Source organism: Micropterus dolomieu, linkage group LG07 (genome assembly GCF_021292245.1).
Source record: "Micropterus dolomieu isolate WLL.071019.BEF.003 ecotype Adirondacks linkage group LG07, ASM2129224v1, whole genome shotgun sequence".
Classification (NCBI taxonomy): domain Eukaryota; kingdom Metazoa; phylum Chordata; class Actinopteri; order Centrarchiformes; family Centrarchidae; genus Micropterus; species Micropterus dolomieu.
The window spans coordinates 19649149-19672274 of record NC_060156.1 but is presented as its reverse complement, the minus strand read 5'-3'; the positions used below and the strand labels follow the sequence as shown (position 1 = coordinate 19672274).

Below are 23126 nucleotides of genomic sequence, written 5' to 3'. Positions count from 1 at the left end.
TCGGAAAAAAGTCTGACAGATGGGTGTACTGGAAAGATCCACTCAGGAGACCAAAACATACTAAGGCGCTGTCTGTCTGACGTTCGGATTTGGAGGGAAACGACAACCACAGAAAAACAGAGAAAAAAGGACATCTGTGGCATTTGTCTTATTTCCTCTCTTGTGGGACATGATGTGTCATGAGTCTTTTGGATCATATTCCATTTAATTAATGAACCCCACCTCACATACAACATTCACACTCCTGCTCAGTGCTACTCATCTCTTGCCTGTAAGTTGCCTGTGCCCCCAAGTGGTTGAAAATGAGAACTGCATCTGCTTAACAGTAGCATCAGGTATAAACTTGATGAACAACTGCTTCAGTCACCAGGACCATTCAAAAAACTCACTTTTTTATTTATTGTAAAATTTATTTTATCCTTGTTGTACTGTACTAAAAATCCTTTTATTAGGAACTAAAAGCATTTACCTTTACATAAGTATAATTAGAAAATACTGCAAGTCTAATGGAAAGGATATTTTCACAAAGGATTGAGCATTAAGCTCTTCTTTAATGGTTGAGTGCTCGAGACTGAGTGGCCCTTAACAATATGTGAATAGAAAAATGCATAGAAATCTGCTACGGTTCTTTCAGTTACAAGATGTCAGCATCATCCTTTCTACATTATATATAAGTGGGCTAATAATGTAGAAGAAACAAACTACTAAGCATTTGTTCTAAAGAAACCATATTTCTATTCTGTTGTTTTGTTTTGTCACTTCTTTGTTATAAAACAAAACAATGTAATTTTTTTATACTACCAAAGTGCTGTCCCCCTGACTAATTTCTACTGGGAAAATCAAAGATATATACTTAAACCACTGTTTGCATGTGTTGTCATTGAACGGTAAGACTTTTTAAAGAGGAATTTCAAGTAATAAAGCTGATGCTCCCTATAGTGTTTAATGACTCGCTTCATTCTTTTAACCAACAGGGATGCCTTTTGCCCTCGACTTTTGCCCAGCCCCAAGCCTTTAATTAAGACTGGCTTAGGCCCGATTGATCCTGACACACCAGGAAGTTTCTTGAAAATCTGACTGCCAAAACCATGGAAGTATTATATAGGCCACAACCCCGACAGCAGTCCAAAGCCCCTCCCCACACCCCACATAAAAAGGATTGTAAGCTGAAAGCCCCTCTAGTCGGTCCCTTACATGATTGAGGTATGCCTACATATTCTGCATTATTAATCCTTAGCTACAACATCAGACAACTACTACACACATTATATGAAATAAACTCTAAAAACTCCTAATCCCCCTACTGATCACATTTAACTTTGTTATGGCTCTATTAAGTCAAATACATTGGAGAAAAAAATACAGCAAAACATCTCCACAACAACAGGCCTGCACACCACCACATCATTAAATCAACAACACATTTCCTGTAGCAAATGCTGTGATGCAAATAGGAAGCTGGGATTGTCACATTGTCAGACCTCTGTGTGCTGCGGGTGTTGTGCACCACATGGAGAGAATTCTTGTACAGACTTTCCCCGCAACACAGCCACTGATGAGTCAGTGAGCTCCGTGAAAGTGCAACAGCCCCACAAACATTGCCTTCGCTTTGTGCTGTTACATTATTTCAAAGGGAAAAAACTGTTTGACGCTAATGTACTGTATGTTATAGTATGTCATATGCAAAACAAAAATCAATGTGATACATGTCTTTTCTTTTAGTAACTGACAAGAAGTTGATCCTATTGTAAGTAAAATCCTATTGTATGATCAAACATTTGATTTGTTGGACCATCAATAGGTCTAAGGTTTGAGGGAGGAACTACACTACCTTTGAATAAGGACACCTTTGGCACCTGCCTTGGACAAACCGCCTTGAGACTTCACAGTGTGACTGAGCTTCCGAATGACAACCTGAAGGACTTGGACATGTTCAAGGGGAGGAGTGAGGTGTTGCGGTTGAGAGGAGAGGAGTTTAGAGTTAAAGACTCTGACCTGCTGGACGAGATATCCAACCAACTTGCCAAGTTGTTACCTTTGGGGTGGACAAATCAAAAGCAAACCTTCTCCAATGTAATTCATACAACAACCACCATTCAGTACGTTGTGCATTTGCAAACATATGAAAACCATACAGCGTTGGGCAGTGTTATCAGACCTGGGTCAGATAACGTGTGCTGACCCATTCATACATCAAGAGATTTTTTTTCCGCTGGGGAAATAATAAGCTGTTTGCCACTGATGTGCATGTATACAAAACCCTTCTCTAAACCTGAGCCACACCAAAGTCAGGGTTACTTTAGTCAGTGATACCAACCATAAAATTACTGAAATAACACCTATGCTACATATTTATAGTGTCCTCTCAACCATAAACGTCACTCTCATCTATTACAAAGATGCTTAAACATGTGTGTAGAGCATTAGTTGTTACAGTATACTAGTCACTTTGTCCAAAAAGCATTAGATTTGTGTTACATTATCTTACAATTCAGTACAAGAATACCACAGACTACAAAATTATTATTTCTAAGACAAAGGTTGATAAATTTTGGTCTATTGGGGAACTGAGGGTGTTATACTGTCATACTGGCTGTAATGGCTGATGAAATAGCACACCTAATGATGTTGTGTTAGTAGATGAAACATTCAGAAACATAAACACAGACCCAACCACGTTGTGGAAAGTGACAAGGAAAGAGCAGGACCCTACCTTGGCCTATTTCTCCATTAAGGGTGTGGTGTGGGTGGAGGTGTGCAATAACCAGTGCCCCTTCCTTCCCTTACTGGGAGGATCATGGAAACTCAAATGTCACATTTTCAACTTGTTTGGCACTAACACATTCCAGGACCAGATTGAAATCATGTATCAAAGCACACAATATAACTAGCTGCACAATGACAATAACACAATAACTGTGTTACTACAGATGCTACAACAGTAATGTCCCCTTTACGCTAACAACAGGAATGTAGAGCTCAGGTTCAACCTGGTCACACGGCAATGTTGCTTTTTCACAACATGACACAGAAGGTGAGGAAAAAGAGTAACTTCATTAGATTAAGTTATTTATGCCTGAAAAGTCTGATTAACAACTTCATTAAGTTCATTAAGCACTGTATATTTGTGATTGAGAGAATGTAAGGTCTGGCTGAAAGGGATAGGACTGACTGCTAATGCCTACTAGCGGGTTGTTATAGTAACTATGTAAGTACTGTATCTTACCATCCTGCTCAGCCTTTCATAATAAAGCCATCACAAACCCTTGCACCTTGTCAACAGGTTTTTTCACAGTGTGAAAGAGGTAAAGGTACATACAAATGTTTTTAAATGTTTTCCCAACTAGAACATATTAGCATTTGAAAAGATCACTGTTATTTTGCTTTTTTTTCATTGCAATCAAACCCATTCAGTAAATTCCCAAGCTCATAAAAAAAAATCTAATTTGTGAAATACTAAACTGTTATCAATATGTATTTGGATTATAGACCTATGTTTACACATATGAGGAATTTGACTGCAGTCTTACTATATAGTCTCTCCATGTACAGTACGTACACAGAACAAGCCTAAACAAACAGGTCAACAAGCTCAGTAAAAACAGACACAAGCTACCGTGTACAGTACACACATACAAATACATATACAAAAATAAAGCAACATTTGAAGACAGCAAGACAACAGTGTAATGAAGCAGAGTGTAAAGCATGAATAAATATTTCTGTGCAGCTATTATGTACATGATTTATGTGGATATGATATATACATTATACAATATTAATATCTACCACATTACCACAATGATGACTAAATAGTAAATTAGACAATAGTAGGCCTAAATAATATAAAGGTAGTGAAGAGTCACAGGGTTATTGTAAAGACATTGTTCCTGATCCTGCATGTCTGGAGTTAATTGTTTAGAGAGATGGCTTGTTGGTAAAGACTGTCCCTGTGTCTATTCATTTGGCGTACAGTAGCGCCTACCAAGGGGGAGAAGTTGGAACAGGTGGTGTCCATTTCCTGCCCATTTCCTGATTCTGGAAATGTATAAGTCCTGAATGGAGGGCAGGTTGGCATCAATGATCTTTTCTGCAGTCATGACTGTTGGCTGTAGTCTGTTCCTGTCCTGTTTGATGGCAGATCCAAACCAGACAGTGATGGACATGCAGAGAGCAGACTGAATAATGGCTGTGTAGAAATGGATCAGCAGTTCCTTAGGCAGGTCGAGCTTCCTGAGCTGGCACAGGAAGTACAGAGATTTTTGACTATAAACGTGCTAACCAGAAGAGCCCTCCTTGGAGTAGATGTCATTCGGTACTAAAGAAGTATAAAAGAAGTTGACGTAGTCACCATGACGTCACCCATTGGTTTGTAGACTACAGTTTTGAATCCATGAGTTTGGCTTATAGGCCGTCGCCAAATGATTATCTGGAACAAGAAGTGACCATATTTAGATGAGGGTGGAGCTTGGGAGGGATACGCACTGCAAGGCCATGATTATGACTTACAAGAACAAACTCACTAGGAAAGTGCTTACTTAAATAATAAATTAAGGGAGAAGTAGCAGCAGTATTGTGTCATAGAAATTTATACATTCTTCCTTGTTTTTGCAACCAATGGAGTTTCCCCCTGCTGGCCATTAAAAAGAATACAGGTTTAAGGGCCTTCCACATTGACTTCACTTTTCAGAATCGGATGGTCGTACTTGGTACCACATTAGTTTCGTCAGGCTGCGTCATTACCAACAAGCCTCTTCCATACGCAGCTCACCTGTTGCTGTGAAAAAGGAATTGCTGGTGAAAAAAATTTAAAGATGAAGAAAGTCAACAGAGCAGACACATACATGGAGAGAAAAAAGGAAAGATCATTACCAGCAACTCTTTAAATTACACTGTGATATAAATTTTACCCCACAATGTACTCTGCATACACAGCAACTTTTCCTCAGAATGGATGTTTTTAATATGGCTTCATTTGTAATAAATGAAATTATTCATTCATCTTGTGTTCATTTATCTATATTGCTTTAAGCCATGCTAATTTTAACTATCATTCATGGTATTGCCTGATGCTACCTAGATGTTTAGCTGATTGCTGAGTAATATTCTCAACATGATGAATCTATTCATAAAGTCAGGTCAGACATTTTATCATGGGGTCATTTATAGTTAACTAATGTATGTAAACTCGCCACCACAGGAACATAGCATAATAATTATGGCCCTTTCAGAGTAATGGGTCATGCTAACTTTGCGCTCGCCACCTCAGTTGTAGAGACTACTAATATCTGGAATAAACTTTCCACACAACTTATATTTTACATAAATCATTTCAAACACTTCTCTCCGAGTCCAAAACTAAAGTGAACACATGCATTTAGCTCCTTGGATTAGCTATTGTAGAAAACTGCATGGGAATCTACTTATTGGGCAAACAGCCGGCTAACCAAGCTAGCCGTTTAGTAATTTTATGTGCTATGGAAGCACAGCTAAGGACCCAATGCTTGTGTGATTGTTGAGTATTTGTTTGTGAGTATTTATACACCTGGAACTATGTATAAAGAATCAAATGCAGGTTGAATGGGTTCACTCAGCCGTACTATAACCAGGGCACTGAGCATACCTGAGTGTTTGGCATTGACGTTATTATCAATGGTGATTCCTGAACAACAGAAATGCAATTTCAAGGTCAGAGTCAGGAGTACAGTCAAACTCCATCTGTTGCTGGAATCCAGATAGCAATAATAGGCATCAGGTACAGGAAGTCATTAAGAAGATTCCATTTGGAGTTAGTAAAAGGTTTCCTGAACAGAAGGGGTGTTAGCACATTTTTGATGGAAATGTCTGCTGACTGACACAGGGCATGACAGCTGACTGTTTTGACTGGAGAGTAGCCTAATGACCAAAATGTTTTTGAAACGTTATGATAGGGAATTTTTTTTACCAATACACGCAAAAATAAAACAGAAGTAGGCCTATCTGCTGCTGTACAACCAAACTACAGAGCAGCTTCTTTCGTCAGGAACGTTGAGGAGACACTCAATTCACCTTCAACCCATCCTACAAACTGTACATACTTTCCTCGTGTAAGCATATAAGTATATGTATATATAAGTAACTGTTTATATTGTTTTACTTCATTTATATTTTATTCTATTCAAATTTAATTTAGTATTGTGTGTGTAGCATGATGGGGCGGCTACAACTTAAAATTCATTGTATTATAAAATGACAAATTAGCCATGGGATTCTTATCCAACTGCAAACAGAGAGTGATATTCTGAATGATATGATAAAGATATCCAGAATATATCAAAAAATATTTGTCATGAATGAATTGTGGACTAAAACTCAAACTTGAAGCTCAGAAAAATAGCTGTCTGGAGTTCTCTCTCCAGTTTAGCTGCTGGCTTTGCCCCTCTCTAGAGGTTCTGTAGTAAAGCTGGACTTCAAAAGAGCCTTATCACTGTCACATTCTCTCGGAAGAGTACACAGTAATGGAGACCGGATGCGCAGGCTTACACTAGGCTAACACAAGCAGAGGCGTGAAGCAATGCTTTGAATGTTGCCTTGTAAAGGGAAGAGCTCCTGTACAGGCCTCCTGACCTCTCCGCTACACTTCCTTTCAGAGAAGGAAAGGAATGCTGTGTCAGGTTTTATAAATTAGTGGGGACCTGCATTTTGGCCTTCTCTCAATAGCTCACTCTAAAACTAATTCTAAAACAAATTTTCCAATCAAAGTGTTTACTTGGACATCGGGTTGTTATTTTGGGATAAAGTTATAATCTGTAAGATTTTCATTATATGAAACCCTATTTTTTCAGCAACAACAAATCAGTATATCTGTGTTCTGTAATTACCGGTGGTAAATTTAAATGTTGACGGGTCTGCTTTTCCTGTGCTCTACTTGAATACAAGAGATTCACAGGATACTGACAACAAAAGCTTGTTCATGCACACACATTTTGATCAGGAGTTAAGTATTACAATATTGGGTGACACTTTTGACTGTATCCTTAGTATTATGATTAAAACACTCAACCCACAAGTTGTTTGGGTGTGCTCTAAACAAATACAGAAATTGCACTTTTTCTGTTACATTTTTTGAAAGAGGCTGGTTAGGATAATTTTGCTGGCCACAGTGGTCAATCATGGGTGTTTTAAAGGGAACTTTATTATTATAAAACACACTAGCCGCTACTACCAGTAAACATATAAAATCTAGGAACTAGGACTGAAATTTGAGATTATAACTTTAATAGAATAGAATGGTGAGGTATTAATTATCACCCAATTCAAACTGTATGACCTGAAAATTCGCAGTTGACTTTGTCCATATTCAGTCAGTATGTCTAGACTGCAAACTATTTCAGTATCACAGGACAGTTCACATCCGACGTTTTCATCAGTTGATTAAAATATTTCTACACTACACTTGCACATCTAACCACTATTAAGTGCAATATTCCTCAGTGGCCATGCACAGACAACCATACAGCAATTTAAAAATGCTTTGCAGTGCCTAGCCCACTGGTCTATTTTATAAGCATACACCTATAAATTAGACAAATAACATTGACCATGTATTTGATTCTTCTTCTCAATGTTTTCTTCCTCCATCCTTGCTATGGCTAACTCAGTCTAACACAAGGTTCCCACTTTGACTGTGGCTTCATCCTGTATTTTCCAATTATCACCTTTTAAAGGCCAGCTGGGTGCATTCCAAACCATCAGGGGGCAATTCCATTTGCATTGCTCTGAGACAAAGTCATGCCCAAGTTCTTTCATGCTAAAGTTCATAACAGGCAGTCTAAAAGGACGCTATAGCTGCAGCTACACAGTCACCAGTAACTTCATAAATTATAAATCCTTTATAAATCCCATGATTTAAAATACTTTGAGAAAGAGAAGAGAACTTGAAAATCTGACAGTGTTGAAGTTAACTGGTGGTTGAAGGTAATAACTTTGCTTTCTAAACACAGCGAGCAGTTCGACCCAAACTTTCTCATTTCAGACTGATCAATGTAGTACTCCAGTGAGTGTTCGGCTCAGTTTACAATTACAACTCATTATGCTGATTTTATTCTTATTTTTTCATTAGCTTGACTTTTCAGCAGCTTTGGGAATATTTTACATCCATTTCATTTAGGTCAGTTTTTTTATGTCCATTAAAATCCCCCCCCAGTTTCTTCTACTGAAATGACTAATGCATCTATGTGTGCATGCTTCTGTGTGTGTTGTAAGAAGGGGCAGGGGGGACGTAACTGTTAGATTTACTTTGCACATTAATGAACACTGCCTTCTCTGCCTGCCTTTAGGCTCTCTTTTCTTAATACTGGGGCTGCTCACTAGTGTAAACCTGTGTTTGATTTCTCCTCTCCTCTCCCTCTCAGACTGCATATAGCAGCATTTAGCTGTGAATTAATTTTCATGTTTGGATATACCCTGCTGGGGTGTGATGCCAGTGGCGCATAATCAAAATCTGCAACACTACATATGGGTAGATGGGCCTTGTGGGTATTTTCACAGTGCAGATCTGTAGCTGGGCGTGTAAACTAAAAGCAGAGTGAGGGGTCAACGGGTAATAGACAAAACAGAAGTCAGCATTAGGACAAAGGGACATTTAACACAAAAGAATAAATCTATTGTCTTATTGAAGGGTATGGAGCAGGATAACTTTTGCAGGGTGGTGTGCAGCTGTGTGCGTGTGTTTGTGATAATGCGTACGTTTTTGGCCATGGGACAAGACACGCACACACACAGCCACAGCTCAAACACCAGCAGCCCTTAACATGGTGTGTCTAATGCTCCTATTTAGTGTTTGGGGTGCAGCAGCGCGTGGCCTGAGGTTTTTGGGAGGGGAGTGTGGATAGCACCTAGCCTGACAGCTGTGCCCCAAACTGGAGACAAAAGCCTGAGGAAGTACCGCATCATCGAAGATGGGACTAAAAGGCATGGCAATTTGCTTGTGGTCTGGCCTATACTGCTCATAGACCACTTTTCATGGTGAATGCAGCCCAATACCAAACACTACTCTTATAATGCAAGCGTAAACTGGGAGGACATCTTTAAAACAAATTCCACTATAAAGAACGAGGCATCACATGGTACGTTTAGATCAAAAGCAGAAACACAACCTAATAATTTATAACAGACTTTATTTCAAATAAACAAACAGAAAGAACATAGGCCACCTTTTGTGCATCAGTCTTTTCACTGGAGTTTATTTGAAATCCTTTGATAGGAGGGAGTCGCTTTGTCAACGGGACACATCAAAGATAAGCCAACTTACCGTGCTGCTTGTGTTTGTGTGTCTATGTGTGCATGTCTGTATTCTAGTCTTTAACATCACAGCAAGGTGTGTTTTCAATCTATTGATTTAATAAGCTTAGGTAGAAGGCTCTTGGCTAAACATGCCGTGAGGTGACACATCTTCAGTCTAAAAACCTGGAACAGCTAATGGAATTTACAGTAGTGGATAACCTTTCTGTGAAAAACAACATTTAGATAAATAGTTAACATGAAAACACAAACATTAAAGTTATTTGTCTGATATATCATGTGTTTTACTATGCAGGCACGTACAACCCACCTGAATATGGGAGATAAAATACAACAGCAGCAAATTAAAGACCAAAATTCTGAAGTTAGGCAGGATCAAGTTGAAATCCAAATTAAATCCACAAGCATTTAGCACCAAGAGTCAATTTTCATAATCACTACCCTTTATTACCATACGCAGAGGTGCCTCCATTCATGGGTTGGGCTAATAGAAGCAAGAGATAATAATTACTTGTTTGTTGCCACATCAGCTATTAGGTGATAATTAGGCCTAGGCGAGAATTTTTACTCTTTTAAATGGTTTGTTTGATCTGAACATGTGTTCCCAGATGGATGTGTGAGTATCTGCATTAATTATTATTGCAAATTAAAGGCCAATGAAGCCTGTGCAAAACTGGATCTGATGGTTTAATAAGCAGGTCTCCGCACCACCGACTGAAAACAGACATTACATGGCATCCTAAAAATGCAACGACAGATGTGTCAGAATCTGGAACCTATGCATGTCAATCCATAAGGGTGAACTGTAAGAATTCATAGACTGGAGGTCAAGTTTTCTTTTATGGTTTCATGACTGTGGTGGATCAGAGTTCTGGTGTGAATAGATACAGACTGTGCTTTACTTGGAGCCCAGCAAGGCAGATGAAACCTAAGTAAATGTACTCAAAAGGGTGGTGCAGTCATTCCTGGCATCCATATCAATGACTACCCTTGTTATAAAATGGAAAACTAAATATTTAGAATACAACTTAACAGCAAAATAGGAAAACTATCCATCCCTCGCATAAAGGAACTTCCTTTATTATGCCCGTGTGTCCACACGCACACGTACGCACAAACATCAGGGTATTGAAATGGCTCAAAAATATCCACTGGTTTAAATTAGACCATCAAACAGCCAGCTGCTGATTTGTTTCCTGTGTGTGTGTGTGTGTGTGTATGTGTGTATGTGAGTGTGTGTGTGTGTGTGTGTGTGTGTGTGTGTGTGTGCGTGTGCGTGTGCGTGTAGAGGTTGGACTGAGTGAGCAGGTTTCTAACCTCCCATGGGTGCAGCAGAGTGAGTGCAATGGTGTAGTGTTCACTAAAACAACAATGTGTTTAACATAGGGTATTTCATGGTGGAGAACCACAAACCTTTAATACAACCTGCTAACAGTAAATGAACCTACTTTTGTGTAGCAGTAATGTGAAATTAGATTTTTTTTTTTTTTATGACAGGGGTGTTGAAGAATGTATGTTCTTCCATTTATTGGTGGTGCCTTTGCTGCCCCACTATCCTGAAACGCAACAGGTGACTTCTCAGAGTTGTTGTCATGGTAAGGTTCTTCTAACGCACTGGCATTTGACAAAGTCAGAACAGAGCCTTAACTTTATAGACAATTTTTCCATCTATGGTTTAAAATCAAACAGACTTCCTTTACTTCTGTACAGGTATCTATGGGACTACGATCCAGGAAGTCCAGTTCAAGTAACAGATAATAACATATTCAAACTCTGAACAAAATCTGTCATTGAAACAAATGTAATCCAACTTCCCTTTTATCTTTAAGAAGCATATAATGTTCGGTTCACATTGCTCGATTGCTTGTGGCAATCAGGTACATGGTAAAAATAAATAATTAAACACATAGTTTTGGTGTAATATATTATCACGCTGCAGCCTCTCCCCTGTTTTCTGTGTCAGCACTGTGCTCCTCCACAAACATACACACAAAAAAGACATGCAAGAAAAACCTGTTCAACAAGAAGAAACATGTAAAAAGCGATATTTTAATCTACTCTGTCCACAGTCTCTCATCCTGTATGTTTTACAGAAGCACAGCATGCAAGTTCAGCTAATAGCAAATTGTTGCAAACAAGCTAAAACAAAACATGTCTGTATGTAGCCTAACTTAGCGTAGGTTGCCAGGTACCTTAAAATTTTTGCAAATCCTTAAAAACCAACCAAATACTTGAAAAGCAGCCCCTCCTCTCTCTACAAGAGGTACCTGGAGGCAGGCATTTGCTCTTTTTTAAAATAGTAAATTTTTTAAAAGCAATTATTTACTAATGAAAAAGAAACAATAAGATATTCATAAAGAACCGCCCAGACAAGGAGTTTCGATAAGAGAAGCAGAATTAATAAAATCATAAAATGAACAATAATCATGTACTGAGGCATTTATTTTTATATTGTTTTTAAAATTAAACTTGAAAATTAACTTTATTCTTGTTATTTGATAACCGCTAATAAATAAAACAATAATTTGTATAGGGAAAGTAAAAACTGACTTTAGGCAAGTAGATTTCTGACCCAAAAAAAAACATTAACATTGAACCCTGCATGGAAATAAAAGTAAAATGGTAAAAAGCTGTTGTGCTATTGACTGCACAGAAAAAATTCAGGCAGATGTTTTTATAGACTGCCAAAGGCTAAAGAGAAGAGATGCAACACGAGGTGAAGCTTTCTAAGGGGCTCTGTAACATTCAGTAACCAAGCACACTGTTTTCTGAATGAAACATAAAAAAACTAATTATTTAATCAAACTTGTCCACAAGCAACCAGAAGTCCTTCTCCTGCTTCTCTCTCACTTTTTTTCTCTCACACTTACTTATTTTGTCCACACCTACGTACATGTATTAGGGGGGCTGACTATTACTACCTATTGACAATATTAAATTGTTACAATGTAATCCCAGTCTATACACCACATTATTGCTCCACGATGTTAATATGTAGTTAAAGTCTGGCATGATGAAAAAGTGCAGACACTCCTTAGTGAGAGTGGCTGTGTCCTTAGAGGGCATTAGTACAGGCATTATCTTGTTGTGCCAGACAGTTTAGTAGTAAACACCCTGGCAAAGAGCCTCGTAGTAAACTCTGATGGAACTGCGCAGTAGTGCCGGAGTGTTGTAGCCGTCCTGGCACGGAGATATGGGTCATGCTAGGCTGTCCTCTCCCTCACCCCAGCACCAGAGCCCAAACCCTGATGAGATTAGCCGGCCAGCCAGGCGCTCAGTGGTGGTAAAACACAAACACCACTGATTACGTGAACATTAAAGTCCGATCCTCTCACACTTCAGCTCGGATCCCCTTGTTGAGGGTCATGAGTGGGTTAGTATGAGGACTGTGCTGCCATGTGCCATACCCAACATATATATGGCACTACTACCTCTATCTTTGCACACAACATGGACCCTGACTGATCCTAAACAAGTGCAGAATTCTCCTGTGATTACAGCTGACCTGAGACAAATGCTCTGACTTGCAATGCATTGAGAATGGCACAGTGAAACAGCTGGCTTCCTGTAATCCTCCACATGACGGCTTTTTAACTTAAATACGTTACAGAAATATGAAGCCAATCGGGTTGACCTTTCCTTCCAAGGGACAGTTTTTTGGGGGGAGGTCAGTGAATTCAGCACTGTGGCCACTACCCTGTGTTAAATCACTGCTAAAAATGGGATTAGGCAGGTTGGAATGCCAGGGTAATCACTCATTCAGCAGTAGCCAGGAGAAAAGGCCTCCTTAAGGAGAAGGGGTGGGTTTTATATAGCTGAGAGCTTTGATTACTGCTCCATCTTAAAACCGCATCCGATGAGTAAAGACATGCACTGGTCCTCCCCCACATTTACTGGGCAAGTCGCCCTCCTGGGTTCCTGTAAATAAGTGATGTCACAGCGTTTAATGATGCCCAGACTACACTCAGCAAGAAAAGAAAAAAAAAAAAAAACACACCACCAGCTTCATCACTACTTTGAGCACGCTGCCTAAGCATCATGTCATTAAAGAATTTGTTTTGCATATCGTATCCTATTTCTCTGTTGGACTGCTGATGATGCAGCTGAAATTTAGAGTAGTGAACACAATCATGGGTATTCTCTCTTAGTCTATGAAGCCAGTAAAGTTCACCCTCTGGGAAAAGAAACATCGTCCTCATCTGTGGTTCGACTGCTCTGTCACTAATGAAGATGTTCAGATAGAGAGTGCACAGAGAAAAAGACACTTTCACTGGGCTTTCTTCTGCTTTCCCCGGCGCAGACTGGTAGTGACAGTTGTTTCCAGTTGCTACGTATAAAAGGGCCCATCATAAAGCCCAGCTAGAGGAAACAGGATAAGCGCTTGAGCCAAGGCAGTAAAAAGCTCTCTGGGAACTTGAAAGCCACACAAATGAAGTCTGCGTCTGCCATCTGGAAACAATAAACAAACAAAACCCAGCAGCCAAACAAACACCACCAAAGGCAGAGGGAGACAGAGAGAGAAAAAGAGAGAGGGAAAGAGAGAGAAATGGGAGCAGAGATTGAGAGTGTGAATGAGTGATAGGGAGAGGAGGGTGTCAATGTTAAAAACGTGTACAGCATGCATCATTAGCAGACACTGATGGGAAGACAGAGACAACCCTTTGTATAAAACCTCCTTTGATGCTTGGGAGATGGCCCTGCTGTTTGAATGTGTGTGGTACCACTGAAACCTGGTTCTAATGAAGTACAGTGCTAACAGAAGGCTTCCTGTCTGTAACTTGTGCCAGTGATGTGAGGAGAAGTTATGAGCCAGCTCCAAATATGTTGCAAAGTACCCAAAGAAACCAGCCAACTCTTCTCTGCATGCCCAGATATATCATAACTTGGATTTGTCTTAACATCACAGTGGTCCTGTTTTCAGTGGAGAGTTTTATGTATTAACGGTCATATAGCTGTTTAATATGGACTGGTCAAGAAGAGGAGATCTCTTACTGTATAGTAGCTGCAAAAAACTGTCTGGCTGAGCCAATCCAATTAGGTAGCCAGAGCACCCAGAGAAAACCCACGCAGACACGGGGAGAACATGCAAACCCCGCCCAGGACGACCAAGATTTGAACCTATGACCTTGCTGCAAGGCAACAGTGCTAACCACTGCATCACCCTGCCGCTCATGAAGGATCCAACTCTCCTTTTTTTTTTTTATCATTATCATTCGGCTGATATAAACGGCACGCCAATTAACCGGTCGGGCTCTACTTATTATTTGTGTTACAAGAACCCAGTTGCTTTGGTATCTTGAATATTGCATGTACATTACTAAATTAAATTCATGAATGAGCAACACGTAATGCACATCAAATCACAACCATATTTGTGACAGCAGTAATTACGTAATTACAGATACTGAATGTATCTATTAAGTTAAGCTCAATACGCTAATAAGAGCTGCAGCCGAGTAATACCAATTTACACATTTTCATGAAGTTTGTAAAATGTCAAAAATTGACAGATGCCCATGCGATTTCTTACAATTTTGACGTTTAATTTACATATGAAATCATATGAAGTAGAGAAACATGTAATTAAAGTAAAGCAGTAGTTTTTAGATGTGTTATGTTAATTTTTGTTTACTGTAACAATACTACTAATTTTGCTATTAAAATTGCTACTAGTTTTACTACCACTATAGAGACATACTACTAATAGCCTACTACTTTTTTTCTTGGTGTGGGACTATTTAATAAGGGGAAATCATGAGATGAAAATCCACTTGGTACTAGAACAAATATCACAAGCTGCTCTCGAAGTCCTCATCACAAAGCATATTGTCAATACTGACACCGAGGGGTTAGTCCAAGAACTGCGGCCACAGCATGGACCCATGTACTAATACAGACCTATAGGTGTACATACGCTTAAACAAACATGTTAAGGCAGAATGGCACAGAGAGCCACACATACGCACACAAACACGTGTACACACAACCCCCCCTGCTGTGCCTGGTTAACAAACACTCTGCTATAAAAGCAGGCCTCTTACTCATTAGGGTGCTGTGTATCAGACAGGAAATACTGGGTAAATTACACCTCATCACCCTGGAACTAGCCGACCATCACCATGGCAATGAGCCAACCTCCGTGCCGTGAGAAGACCAAAACACCATCGTGGCAGAGGGAAGGGGGGAGCACACAGTTTCCCCTAAAAAATGAATTTAAAAAATAACCTAATGTCAGTGATGCAAACATACTCCCACAGGTTGTGGGATATAAACTGAACCCAAACCTTTGTCTATTTAATAGCTAAAAGAACCCCTTTGGCCTTTTGACAGTGGAGCTGTCTCTAAATCTGGAAGCAATATCCTGCCCACACACGTGCACGCACACACACACACACACACACACACACACACACACACAGTGAATGCTACCCAATTAATGCTACATGAGGTAAACTGTGCCAGCCCAACACACTCTTTTAGAAATTGTTAGTCATGCCTACAGTAAACACTTTATTACAATTCAATAAATAGATCAACACAGGCTACAGCTTGTCATGACAATCAGGAAGAAATTGGGTGGTCTTTCTAAAGAGGTCTATGTGTAATATCTAAAAAAGATGGCTATTCACCAACCAAATACATGATCATAACAAGTAAAAGATGAAGGAAAAGCTGCTTGGATAACCACAGTGCACAAACTTATGACCACAACAAGAATGGTTTTTGTAGCTGTTTGAGTAAAAAATACAGCAGACTAAAAAACAATTCCTTCAAATATCATTACAAAAAAATACCTATAGTTACCTACAGCTATGAATGCTGCTATGTTTGAGACCTTGCCCTCATCTTAAAAAGGATCATTTCATCACGGCACTTGTATTGGCTCACATTTGTAAAAAGAAAAAACTCAAGTTTCCCCCCTTGTGTTATCATTAAAAACAGAGAATATTTCCCCAGCTTCTCATTCAATCCGACCACCACGCTGAAACTCGAAACCACATAAACCACTCGTTAGCCAAGTCCACCCCACATTTCTAGAACAAAATTCTTTTGTTGCATTGTTCACACATTCCTCTATGGCCATGTTTATACAGATGCGATTCAGTGTGCGCTCTGGGGTCCAAAGAAGTCCTTCTCTGAAGCCAAAGATGTGCTGTTGATCAAAGGCTTCAGTGACAGAGCAGAGACACTTGTTTTGGTTGGGGTTTTTTTTTTCCTATGGGGGTAACAGGGTAACATATCCATCTGGTGACCGCATGGATCCACCTTGGCCGGCTCTGGGACAAGTGTAGGCCCCCTTCTCTGCCATCCAACACTACTCCCTCAACCACGTTTACTCAGCTGGTCACCATGCCAGCCGCATGCCAGATTTTTTTTCACACAGCAACATGTGTTGAGCATTGTTGTGTTGAAACAATGCGCTGTAACAAATTTCAAAGGCAAGACTAGCTGGGTCAACAACAGGTAATAGAGAAACTTGATTGATTGGCTCAAAAAGGCAAAATGTAAAAAATTCCTCTGTAGGCACTGGTGAATACATCCACAGGCAGTGATGTTGGGGTGTAGATTTACTTTGGGGTGTTTACTTGAACCACATCGTGTATTTCGTTAGTGTTTAATTCAGCTTGAAAAAACAAACAGTCTCCTGCCTGACTGAGACTGACTCGTAAATAATATAAAAATGAGAAAGAGAAGGCATTTTGAAGTGGCTCATATATTTCAGAAAAAGATAAAAACCATTTCAGACAAACTTTGTTATTGCGATAGTTAAAGACATAGAATATAGGGTTTGGGGTTACTTAGCCAACATCCTCGACCTCCCGAGCTTAAGAATTTGGTTACACAGTCCCCAGAGTTGTTTTCTTGCTTGATTGGATTATGGCCACACACCTCAAGCTCAGCTTCCACCACCAATCAATGAGGAAATGAGGTGTCAACACACCAGTGTTTATTCAACACTCATTTATTTTTCCACTCTAGCACAACCACAGAAGACACCAGCTAGCTCAACCACAGAAGACAACAGATGATTGAAGGGATTTTCTTTGAGCATTTAGAATTATTGTTCTTTTTCTAATAGCATTACAAACAAGGGTTTGTGGTGTACAAGTGCTAATTATGTTTACAAATAGTAGCACAGTTACCTTACCTTACATGTTGCATTACATTTAAATCCTTCTCGCATTAAGGGACAGGTTTAAATGGGAATTTGCCAATTGACTGTGAAATGACTAATGCATTTATGACGATTTGTGCTAATATTACGAGTGCATAACATTACAAGCGTATATTAAAATTCTGTCTTGTCTCTGATATCTTTTACAACTGAGAAGATGGGGCTTTTAAACTTCAGACTGCGCATCCATATGACCAAGCTAAAAGAACTGCTAATGGAAAGACACCAGGAGGTCAGTAATGCTTTCAGTCAGCATGAAGTGCCATCAAAATAAAATTCTGCACAGTAGCTGCTGCATTAAAACAACTTGGGCAATTGAAAATTCCCCTGCCAATTTATGCCAAATGCCACTTTATAAACATTCTAGCATGACTGCCAAGTGTCTGCACTGCTTTATGCCCCTTCTCTTAATTGAAAACGTTATAGGGGTGCATTACACTTGGGGTTTTTATAAGCTGTGCTATAAAGCTCTTGCAGGCCCTGAGAGGGGAAACTGCCCATTAACTTATAAGGTCCAGGCCTCAGCTCTCTTAATTGACAACCTCTAGGCTACTTTCATCACTTGTCGACTTCATAGCGGCAGTCAATGCTTCCTCCAGGATGCTGTTGCATCTTTGACATGAGGGTGTTTGTGACAAAGAGCAGTCTGCCGCCAATGCCAGGGCGAGGGCTCTAGGCTGTCCATAAAACAAGCACACACATTCCTCTCCTAGTTCCAGCCATCTGAGAGGGCTGCATTTAACCATGTAGGTACTGCTCGCCAGAAACACCATCTAAAATTCAATATGAATCCTATTAAGAAGGTATACTTTTTATCTGCTTATGCTGTACGGAAGTCATATCATAAAAATCTTTTTTTTTTAAATTCATAAAAGGTATGTCATTTTATAAATCAATTTAAAACATGGGAGATGCTAAGTATAAATATTTTATTTGTAATCTGTTCAGGCAGTTCATCACCACAAGCACAAACACACAAAGGCACACACACCAGACTGGCGTGACAGTCACTTCACATTCTAATTTGGCAGGATCATCAGCTTTGTGCCTCTGGAAATTCATGTGCCTTGAATTAGAGCCACATGTCACAATGTAGTTGACCAGTACAGACACATTACTAAAATATTAAAGCCACTTAAGGTCTTTGTAACTGACATTCAAATTGGAGTTTCTCAGTATACCTCCTATGAGATTTGCATGATAATTTACAAAGGCAGAAGAGCACTGTGCAACTTTGACTGTCAACTCTCTGTCACTGAATCTCATGATGTATCTTGCAGAAATGCACACAAGTCAAATATTGATGAAAGTGTTTGTATGTCTTGGTATACTTAAAAAGGAGTACACTGGCGAATTAGTATCAAAAAGAATTGTCAAAATTAAAGCAGCATATATCCTTACTTTTAGTCTCTACTTCAAGCTCCATAAACACTGGATCCTACATTCAACAATGTAGACTATGAGATATTAGAAATGTGTCTACCATAAAAGAGTCTGACCTACCAGTTACAGGCTAGTAATTATATCTTACCATTGCAGACTGTATTAGGCCATCGTGTACCATGTCTTACCGCAATACTGGAATTTTTTTCCACACTAGGTGTGTGGATGAACTAACCTGTGTGATCACTTTTGAATCCAGTGCCGCCATCAGGTCAACATTTTCAATTTTCCAATACTTTAGATCATGAAAGCTTTAGTTTATGTTTAGTCATAATTTGGTAATGTTAACATGCTAACTACAGCCTGACCGATAAATTGGAGTCGACCGATTTGACCTGCAGATAAATTGGTATCAGTGTTTATAACACCTGATAAATGACAATTAAAAAAAGAGACAGAAGACGGACCCTTAAATCATGTTATGAGTGTTGTCATTGCACTAAGATAGTAAGATAGTAAACAACCTTATACCTAAACATTTGCTTGTTAGTATTGTCATTGTGAACATATTAGGGCTGAACGATTAATCGTTTTCCAATCGAAATTGCGATTTGAAAGAACAAGATTAGCTAATCATGAAGACGGGATTAAAATGTAGGTTAATTATACAGCGCATCTGACCCGTTTTAAACAGTCATGCAGTTACAAATTCATTCCGTTGTCATCCTACTGTGACAGATCTGCCCGCCAGTCACAAGCACCATGCGCCTCCTGTTACGGTCCTACTCACCAATCAGAGCGGGCACAGGGTGTGCACATTTTACAACAACAAACAAAACTAGAGGAAACTTGTGGGATAATGGCACCAGCCAAACAGACACAGGCAGCAGCTGTCCCGCAGTTTTGTCTGGCGTCAGTATTGAGTATTTAGCCTGAATATTGAACTTTAGCAAAACTTCAATTAAAAAAAAAAAATTCACAAATTGAATCATAATCGCAATATCTGGCTGAAAAATTGTAATTAGATTGTTCAGCCCTAGAACATCAGCTCAAACCACCACTGTTCATCAGTACAGCCTATAGTGACTATTTAGACTCTTGTTATATGACTGTTTCGCATCAGTGTGATGAAGTTCATTGACAGGTATTTAATTTGCTCGAATAACAATCTACAATGATGAAAACATGACTGAAACAGTTAACTGACTGTCACAATGGATATGAACATATACATTTTATATATATATATATATATATATATATATATATAAATAAATATAAATAATGTGGAACCACATGATCTACAGCCTATGATTTAAGTACTTCACTGCCCTTTGCTTCAAGTTACAGATTTAACCCATGTAATTGGCCACTGTTAAATTGGTTTAATCTTGGCTTTGGCTTAAAGTTACACATATAAGCAATACCAATAACCTTCATTATCATAATTATATTATTAATAGTGTTGTCAAATGGACTGATACAGAAACAAAACATTCACTTAGGAGCCGCAGTTACCTAAACACTTGATTGATATGAAAGAGTGAGATCAAATGTTTCCAGTTTAGATGGCAGGAAATTTGTGGGTTGCGCACAGTGAATTAGAAAAGCTCTACAATGAAACAGCAACGAAACACAAAAACAAATATGATGATACAAACCACTGTATATTCATCTGTAAGTAACATGTTAATCTAAGGATCCTATCAATATCGATTTTATAATTTGAATAAGTATAACTTAACTATGCAAAGTGCTTATTCAGAAGTTATGTAATGTTTTACTACAGAGGTGCATCTAATATTTTATCCACCCTATTTATATCAGTGAGAGTAGTTTAAATATTAGAAACACCACTTACAGTAGTATAAAGCTATACAACAGCACCATTAATTGGAATCACCAAATGATCACAATGTCGAATCAACACCTCTCTAAAGGAGTTGTAACAAAAATAAAAGGATGGATTTATTGCAGAACTACTGAATTAGACTGTGTTAGTTTTAGCTAGGTGTACCAAATAAATTGGCCAATGTGTGTAGGTCACATATTAATAAATGCAGCAAATAAATAAAGTACAAGCAAATTAAAAAACATTCAGCAATCTGACAATGCAGCAAAAAGAAGTGCAAAACAAGAAACACTGCTAGTCATATAAACCGCATAAGTTTCTGGAGGATACTAACAACTGATGAAAACACTCGTAATCAGCAGTCAGAAAAAAAGAACAGCCAAGTGCAGGGACTTCCTGGAGTATTGTCATCACAGTGAGATTGCTAGACAACCAGCACTACAGCTGAAGACACAGAGGTACTAGGCTCATGGAAAATAAATAGTTACAGAAGTCCCCCCCATTTCCTGTGTATGGTATAAACACAAAAATACGTTGTATCTAGTTTGAGCTTTAGAGGCGCTGGTGGGGTATTTCTTAGCTCTGGAGAGAGAAGGACTAGCTGTTTCTCCCATCTCCCAGTCTTTATGGTAAACCTAGGCTAACCACCTAACAGAGACACACACGACAGTGTGATTGTTCATCTCATCTAACTCTTGGAGAGAATGCACAACATTCCAACTATTCCTTTAAGTTGTGGTGCGTTGACTTTGCTACCACAGGCACAGGCCTGTTTAGTACAGGCTGCCTTACACTAGCAAATCAGTAATATTTGACATTTGAAAAGACAAATGCAACATGGTCCATGGTGAAATACAATTATACTGAAAGTGAGATAGAAACACAACAGAATTCAAAATTAAACACCTATCTTAACATCACACTACACAAGAGTAGAAAAGCCTTGTAGGGTGCAGATTCGGTGGCGACTGTGTTGCTATCACCACTAAAGGGGGCGGTGATGGAGCAGTGGATAAGACACATGCCTTTGGTGTGAGAGACCTGGGTTCAAATCCACTGTGAGACACCAATGTGTCCCTGAGCAAGACACTTAACCCCTAGTTGCTCCAGAGGTGTGCGACCTCTGACGTGCAGGAATTGTAAGCCGCTTTGGATAAAAGCGTCAGCTAAATGAATAAATGTTGCTGTGCAGCCACTGTTTTATCTTTTCTACTTAACTGATATATTGTTGCACAACTGGACTAGAGGTAACAAAAACACTGGCTGGACAGCAACAGCAACACAGTCACCACAAAATCTGCAGCCTACAAGGTGACACCCCCAGAAAGAAAAGCAAACTATTACACTCTGTTAGACTGCCAAACTCTTACACTGGAACCTATTCCAGCAGCCAGACCTGTACTTTGCTCTTACAGCTACCTGCCTTCGGTGTGTTTTGTGTATCAATAACATTAAGCATATTATCTTCATTCAAAGAGCCACTGGAGCTCAGTGGAGCACAGGGCACAGCCGTATTTATGTTCTGAGGCAGAGGTTTCAGCAAGGTTTCAGCTCATTCAAGAAGTAACAAACCAGTAGCTACAAGCAAGTCTAACACATAGTCATTTTGGCTCACATGACAAACGAACATAATATTGGAAACACTGTTGCCAACTGCTGTATACCTAACTTACCCCTCCCCAGCCTACAAAACAAGCGATATTTGACCAACAGCTGCTACCGTGATATGGAGAAACCCTTGTCAGTCAAACGTAGCGCCGTAAATTGTTTTAAGGTGAGAGACAGAGTACATTTAGAAGGATAAATAACACACATAAACTGACTTACTGTGGAACAAGTCCTTTCACAGCTCTGGTAATGTGCGCCGCCATGTTGCCTTCGATGACGTGCTAAAACAGTGAGCAGCAATTGGCTACAGAAGTGGTTACCTCGTGGAGCCCGAGGTGTGTGATTGGCCACAGCTAGGAGAGGGCGGGCTCTCGAGGACTCCTAGCACATGGGAAGGTAAACAGCGAACAAGCAGCGGGGTGGTGCTGAGAAGGGAGGAACGGCACAGGACGAGACATTTTTATGCGAGGGAAAATACTGCAACAGTTAAGATAAAATTTGATTTGTTTTACAAGATGACTCAAAAGAAATAGTAGGAATTACTTAAAATACCATCAGTCAACAGAGTAAACAGTAAATCAGTGATATTCTGTGTGGTTGCTCAGTTAACTCCTCACCTCTCTTCAATCTAGATGTCTTTTCCTCACAGATGGTCTCTGTCTACAATAACTCAGGTGTCCTTCTGCTCTGTGAGACAGAAGGGACAGAGACAGGTTGAAGCTTGCGACAGACAGAAACAGGGGAGGGATAGAAAATAAAGAGAGGTTTGAGCACAAGGCACGTCACCCCATGAGTTCTCTCTCACAGCAGTGGTGAATTACTACC

The 23126-nt window shown here is 39.4% G+C and overlaps 1 protein-coding gene across 2 annotated transcripts in view; it reads right to left on the bottom strand.

Moving 5' to 3' along the window:
- clybl (citrate lyase beta like) overlaps positions 1-22643 on the bottom strand; it is a 62736-nt gene extending 40093 nt beyond the window's left edge. For both annotated transcript variants that reach the window (XM_046053991.1, XM_046053992.1), the window contains exon 1: positions 22521-22643. In XM_046053991.1, coding sequence (XP_045909947.1) covers positions 22521-22564 — 44 coding nt within the window. In that variant the 5' untranslated portion in view covers positions 22565-22643. The remainder of the gene's footprint in view (positions 1-22520) is intronic.
- Positions 22644-23126: the final 483 nt, after the last annotated feature.